Raw genomic sequence first — 7,229 nt, 5'->3', positions numbered from 1 at the left:
GATGATATCTGGTTCTTTCTGGCTCCTTAATCAGAAAAGAACAGCCCCCCTCCCTCCCCCCTTAAAAAAACAAAACCTGGCTGTACTCCCAAGCTTCCTGATCTAGTAAACTTCATCATTTGGTAAAAGATAAACAAATTCATGAATTTCGTTCGGCAACTTTTGAAGCAGGGGCTTGTCACCTACTCTGAGAAACAGTACTGAGCCCTCTGCTGTATTCCCTGTGCCCTTCCCCTTTGGAAGCAAGGAAGGACTGATGTGGCAGTGATGGTGGTAGATGTTAACACATGTGACATGTCTTGGAAATGAATACGCAGTGATGGCGAACTTTTTAGAGATCAAGTGCCAAACTGCAACCCAAAACCCTCTTATTTATCAGAAAGGCCAACAGTGCAATTAAACCTAAATACTGAGGTTTTAGATTAGAAAAAAACAACCCTGCCTTAACACCTTTTGTCTTAAAAAGAAAAACACAGTAACAGGCATGCCACAGGTGTGCCATAGGTTTGCCACCACTGCCTTAGTGTAAATTTACTTTACTTGTTGGCCAGTCAGCCAGAGTGACCATGAGAGAATGGAACGCCAGATGAGTCTTTAAAATAAGAGAGACGCTTGGTAAGGTTCCTAACCATGGGACACTATCCACAGGAGAAAAGAGCAGCGGAGTGAAAGGCTACTGGGAACCCTCCCTGGGAGCCTGAGGGCAGGATGTTGGATGGTAAACCAACAATTACTGAATGTGGATGCTCAAAGGGCCCCCTAGAGGACTTGTGCCCCCAACCTCCCTTTAATACAGATTAGAGCCAACATTAGCGCACACAGGGACATGCACAGAGTCTCATATGCTATGTACTTAGTACTTGTTGCTTAAAAAAGTACTAGGAATCAAAATTACTTTAAAACAAATGTGTATTTTATGAATTTACTTCTATGAATATTTGAAAAATATTAATATACGTATCTGAGACAAACAGATGTGATTTTACTTTAACAGGTAAAGCTGACTGTAGATTTCTTAGACACCAATATGCACAGGGATGAGATTTATAGTGTCCTGTTACTGAGTATACCAGTAATTCTGTGACCTTCATCTGTGGAATAAAGCTTCTCAGTCACAGCTTGCCCTAGTGAGTTCCCTCTTTCACAGTCGTCTTTTAGCCACTCCCTGCTTCTGTGAGAAGAGACTGTCAATAGCTCCCTATTGTCTGCATAATTTGGCTCACACTTTTTAGTGGGGACTAAAATCTTTTCTCCTGCCTCTATTCAGACCATCAGGCCCCGGGCACATTACCCTTCCCTGCCCTTTCAGCAATGTAAGCACTTTTGAGCCTCTAGTTTTTGCAGTCACCTAATTCTTCCCAGAAGCTTCTCTGGCTCCACCTCGCCTGAGCCCGTTACTGCCCTGAGCCTGTTTAGCGTGGGGGGTGGACACAGTGATCACTCGTTTACATTTCTGCGTCCCACTTACTATGCATGCTCTCCCTCCTCTGAGGCTGCACCGTACTTCTTCCTCTTCGTTCCCTACCACTTAGGGCTGTGCTTACAGCACTGGGTACTCTGTAAGTATCTACTAAACAAAAGGAGTAGATCAGTGAATGACAAAACAATTGTGGAACCGCATCCTGAGATACAGTGTAATCAAAGACCCAAAGGCCTTTGTAGAATTACTACTACAATTGCACTTTAAAGCTGAATCACACAAACTATCATTTAAAATAATCTTACAAGGACAACAAGAATGTGCATATGCGCATATGTGAACTGCATTATTTTGGGATTCAGAAGGAAATGTGAAGTTTGCTTTTTTTTTTTTCTTGTTGCTTTCAGATTCTTTTTTGTTTGTTTGTTTTTTAAACTGGTGTCTTCAGCTCTGTTTACGGTGGAAGCCTATGCTACAGCTCAGCTTGTGGAGCCCAGAAGGCCCAGGCCCCAGGAGTTCCTGCCGGAGCAGAGGGAGCCCTCAGAGCCAAGGGCTCTAGCAGCTCTCCCAGGGACCAGTCTTGGGGGCGCAGCTCGGTCCACGCCAGCCCCGGGTCGCAGACAGGCGCCTTCACACCGCCTCCATCCTTGGTCCTCAAGTTGTCCTAAAAATGTAACGGGTAGTTCCTTTGTTTGTTTCTGACTTGATTAAGGAGGAGAAAAAAGTTTAACTACAAGAACGACAGTAGCAGAAGGCGCGTCTGCCTTCCCATTCCACCAAAGTTTGCGTGGCGTCCTGCCGCGCCCGCCTCCGCCGGGGCCCGCGCACTCTCCCGGAGAATGGCGCGACCCAAGCCCGCGAGCCGGCTCACCGGAGGGAGTCTCCGCCGAGACCCCGCAGGCGCCAACTCCGGGAAGGCGCGCGCTCCGGCCCGGCGTTAAGAGGAGGATTTTTAAACATGAAAATGGATAAAAGCAAAGAAAAGCTCAATCCCGCGGCCCGCCGTCTCCTATTCATTATCCCCAGCAGCATATGGGACCATTCTCCTACTTGATCTCTCCTTTTCTTCAGCAGAAGCAAAAGCAACCAAGCCTGTCCCGCTTCACTGCAAACCCACTCTTTGTGCCGGAGCGCTCCCTCCGCCGCCTTCGCCACTTCCTCCTCCTCCCGCCCCTCCGCCTCCCGCCCGCCGCCGGCTTGGGCTCAAACGCGGAGGCGGCGGGCTCCCTCTGCGCCGGGAAGCCGGGGCCGCGATTGGGCGACGGTCCCTGAGCCTCCAGTTCCGCGTCGGTTTCAAGGCTCCTCCCTTCTGGTGAAAGACAGACTGCGGGGCGCCTGGAAACCGGTCAGAGAGCGAGCGAGGGAGAGGAGAGGGAGCGAGTTGAGGGATTGACACAAATGGTCAGGCGGCGGCGGAGAAGGAGGCGGAGGCGTAGGGGGGAGCGGAGGCCGCTGGGCTGCGGAGAGTTGCGCACCCCACCCGGCCGCGACCACTAACGCGCGCCGCCAGCCGGGAGCCAGAGCGCCCAGGGCCAGGAGGGCGGGACGCGACCCCGGCGCGCCCGAGCCACCCGGGCTCTCCCCGCCGCCTGCACGCGCGCTTCATGCACCGCAAGTTTCCGCGGCGGCGGCGGCGGCTGCGGGACTCTGAGCAGAAGCCGGGGCGGCGGGCCGTGGGCGGCTCGGACTCTACGGAGGGCACCGCCGAGGAGGAGGAGGAGGTCTCCGGCCGCAGCCAAGCGGCGCCGAGAAAGTATGGCTGAGGAGGAGGCGCCTAAGAAGTCCCGGGCCGCCGCGGGCGGCGAGAGCTGGGAACTTTGTGTCGGGGCGCCCCCGGCCCGGCCGGCTGAGGAGGGGAGCGGGGACGCGCGCGGCAACCGCCGGCCCCCGGCTGAACCCGGGCGCTGGGCGCGCCGGCTGCTGCTCTTGCTCTGGCTGCTGGAGGCCCCGCTGCTGCTGGGGGTCCGAGCGCAGGCAGCGGGCCAGGGACCCGGGCCGGGGCAGCAACCCCCGCCGCCGCCGCCGCCGCCACCGCCGCCCCAGCAGCAGCAGGGCGCGCAGCAGTACAACGGCGAGCGGGGCATCTCCATCCCGGACCACGGCTACTGCCAGCCCATCTCCATCCCGCTGTGCACGGACATCGCGTACAACCAGACCATCATGCCCAACCTGCTTGGCCACACGAACCAGGAGGACGCGGGCCTCGAAGTACACCAGTTCTACCCGCTGGTGAAGGTGCAGTGCTCCGCCGAGCTCAAATTCTTCCTGTGCTCCATGTACGCGCCGGTGTGCACAGTGCTGGAGCAGGCGCTGCCGCCCTGCCGCTCTCTGTGCGAGCGTGCGCGCCAGGGTTGTGAGGCGCTCATGAACAAGTTCGGCTTCCAGTGGCCCGACACGCTCAAGTGCGAGAAGTTCCCGGTGCATGGCGCTGGGGAGCTGTGCGTGGGCCAGAACACGTCCGACAAAGGCACCCCGACGCCCTCGCTGCTGCCAGAGTTCTGGACCAGCAACCCCCAGCACGGCAGCGGGGGCCACCGCGGCGGCTTCTCGGGGGGCGCCAGCCCAGCAGACCGCGGCAAGTTCTCGTGCCCGCGTGCCCTCAAGGTGCCTTCCTACCTCAACTACCACTTTCTGGGGGAGAAGGACTGCGGCGCGCCCTGCGAGCCCACTAAGGTGTACGGGCTCATGTACTTCGGGCCGGAGGAGCTGCGCTTCTCGCGCACCTGGATCGGCATCTGGTCGGTTCTGTGCTGCGCGTCCACGCTCTTCACGGTGCTCACCTACCTGGTGGACATGCGGCGCTTCAGCTACCCGGAACGGCCCATCATCTTCCTGTCTGGCTGCTACACGGCGGTGGCCGTGGCCTACATCGCCGGCTTCCTGCTGGAGGACCGGGTGGTGTGCAACGACAAGTTCTCCGAGGACGGGGCACGCACCGTGGCGCAGGGCACCAAGAAGGAGGGCTGCACCATCCTCTTCATGATGCTCTACTTCTTCAGCATGGCCAGCTCCATCTGGTGGGTGATCCTGTCCCTCACCTGGTTTCTGGCGGCCGGCATGAAGTGGGGCCACGAGGCCATCGAGGCCAATTCGCAGTATTTCCACCTGGCCGCCTGGGCCGTGCCCGCCATCAAGACCATCACCATCCTGGCGCTGGGCCAGGTGGACGGCGACGTGCTGAGCGGAGTGTGCTTTGTGGGGCTCAACAACGTGGACGCGCTGCGGGGCTTCGTGCTGGCGCCCCTCTTCGTGTACCTGTTCATCGGCACGTCCTTCCTGCTGGCCGGCTTCGTGTCGCTCTTCCGCATCCGCACCATCATGAAGCACGACGGCACCAAGACCGAGAAGCTGGAGAAGCTCATGGTGCGCATCGGGGTGTTCAGTGTGCTCTACACGGTGCCAGCCACCATCGTCATCGCCTGCTACTTCTACGAGCAGGCCTTCCGGGACCAGTGGGAGCGCAGCTGGGTGGCCCAGAGCTGCAAGAGCTATGCCATCCCCTGCCCTCACCTTCAGGGAGGTGGGGGCGCCCCGCCGCACCCGCCCATGAGCCCCGACTTCACAGTCTTCATGATCAAGTACCTTATGACGCTGATCGTGGGCATCACGTCGGGCTTCTGGATCTGGTCCGGCAAGACGCTCAACTCCTGGAGGAAGTTCTACACGAGGCTCACCAACAGCAAGCAGGGCGAGACCACCGTCTGAGACCCCAACCCGGCCCATTCCGGGTCCCAGCCTCCCTTCCCCCAGAAACCGGCCCCACTTGGAGTCCACACCGCGCCTGGCAGCCCTGGGCTCCCTCTCTAGACCCTCACTTTCGAAGCTCTTTCCACCAGCGCAGCCCGTGAGCTTCTGTCCTTCCCCGGCAAAGGGACCGCAGCGCTCGACTGCCAGAGGAGTGTGGACCGGACCGGACCGGACCGGACCGCTGCTCTTGCCCTCATTCTGGTACCAGGACTGTCTGCTTTTATGATTGTAAATAGCCTGTGTAAGATTTTTGTAAGTATATTTGTATTTAAAGACTACCGATCACGCGTTTTCCTTTTTCTTTTCTTTTCCTTTCTTTCTTTTCTTTTCTTTTTTTCTTTTTTTTTTTTTTGAGACTTTAATTATTTAGGGCGGTTTAACCATTTGAGACTTTTCTCTCTTGCCCTTCTCAGAGGACTACAAAGAAGATGAAAACGAAGCACCGCATAATACTCCTGCTCTTCCTTGTGCTCCCTGTCTGCAGGGCCCGAAGCCCACACTGCGGGGTGCCAACGGGCCGGGGTCTCTTCCCACCTACTCCTTCTGCCCTTCCCTTTCTTCCTTGCTTGGTTTGGGGACTCTTAAGGTACAGAACTCCATATTCCAAATCCGGAGGTGGGCTTTCGCCCATTCCCACTCCTTCCTTGTTTAGGGGCGAAGGCCTGTCCCTTTTGACTGCCAGAAGCTGAATTTTGAGACCCTTTCCCCCCCGACTTCAGAGGGGCCCGGATGTGGACGCTGGCATTCCCACCCTTCCTCCACTCTCCTCCAAGGCCCAGACACTCCCTCCTTCCACCTATGTTGGCTAGAGGCTGAGTGGGCTAACTGATGCCAAACTTTTTTAAGTCTCATTTTTGATGGGTGAGCTCATTTCATTCTCTAGTGTCTAAAACCTGGTATGGGTTTGGCCAGCGTCATGGAAAGATGTAGTTACTGAATGGGGAAGAGGCCTGAAGCATTGTGTGGGATGGGACCGATGAAGAGGGGCTTATAAAATGTTAATTCTAATTGCATACTGATGCCTGGCAATCTGCCTTGAAGAGTGAGACAGCCCAGTTTAGATTTTACCCTTCTGTAAATTGGAAACTAAAGGTCACCTGGAAAGCTTTGTGAAGGAATTGATTTTTGCTTTCCTTAGCAGGATAGCAGAACATAAACAGGATGTGAAAACTTGAAGTTTTCAGTGTGATGGGCCTCCTCAAAATGAAGTGCTACTTTCTTATTTTTAATCAAATAATAATTAGACATATATCAGAAACTTTAAAATGTAAAAGTTGTACACTTTCAACGTATTATTATGATTACTATTCAGCAACACATTCTGAGGAAGGAACAATCACCACCACTAATCATAACCTAGTAGGATTCCAGGAGGCAGAGGAAGTAGAATAATCAATGGGGTTCGTTCCTGAAAGAAGCAAGCAGAACATAGGCCTGCGTGCTAAAGGGAAAATGTGCAGTCTACTACATGAAATCCTGTGGGCCCCTTTTCGGATTTGCAAAAATGTGTCAGATGTAAATTTTGGAAGCCATTTAAAAATATTCACTTTAGTTCTCTGTGAAAAGGAGAATGGTCCTCCTGAGCGTATTGTTTTAAACTTTAAAGAGTTTATCAAAATGCCAGTACTTAGGATCTAAATTTATCTGTATCTGTCGTGCCCTAAAGTGACATTGGTCTTTGAATTTGGTATGCATTTATTCTGTTCACTATCACAAAATCATCTATATTTATAGAGGAATAGAAGTTTATATATATATAAAATGCCATATTTTTAATTTCGCAAATAAAAAATCAAAGTTTTGTACAAAATTCTATGGTTTTCGTGTCTGAAAATAATAGAGCTTGAACTGTCTGAACTGTCTTTACATTTTATAGTGGCTCATAGCCAATCCCACAATATAAAAATTTAAGAATTTCAGTGGAAAGGTCTATCTTTAAACATTCTGTCCAGGCTTTCTGAAGAATAGCACTACTTGTGTTGCTGTGATGGACATTCATGGAGTCCCAAAATGAGATCTGTTTTTGTGACAGTAGAAAACAGAAACCTATAAATTATTTCTT

General features: G+C 53.4%; 1 protein-coding gene across 1 annotated transcript; it reads left to right on the top strand.

Annotated features, from left to right (window-relative positions):
- The first annotated feature begins 2,679 nt into the window (after positions 1-2,679).
- Positions 2,680-6,977, top strand: Fzd1 (frizzled class receptor 1). The gene is made up of 2 exons (XM_004862383.4): positions 2,680-5,419; positions 5,581-6,977. The coding sequence occupies exon 1, from the start codon at positions 3,176-3,178 to the stop codon at positions 5,123-5,125; it is 1,950 nt and encodes a 649-aa protein (XP_004862440.1). The 5' UTR covers positions 2,680-3,175; the 3' UTR covers positions 5,126-5,419; positions 5,581-6,977.
- The last annotated feature ends 252 nt before the right edge of the window (positions 6,978-7,229 follow it).

Source organism: Heterocephalus glaber, unplaced genomic scaffold (genome assembly GCF_053883595.1).
Source record: "Heterocephalus glaber isolate CG9 unplaced genomic scaffold, H.glaber_assembly_v1.0 deba00000546, whole genome shotgun sequence".
NCBI classification, from domain to species: Eukaryota; Metazoa; Chordata; class Mammalia; order Rodentia; family Bathyergidae; genus Heterocephalus; species Heterocephalus glaber.
Note: the sequence above shows the minus strand (reverse complement) of the source record. Positions and strands in the feature narration are given on the sequence as shown.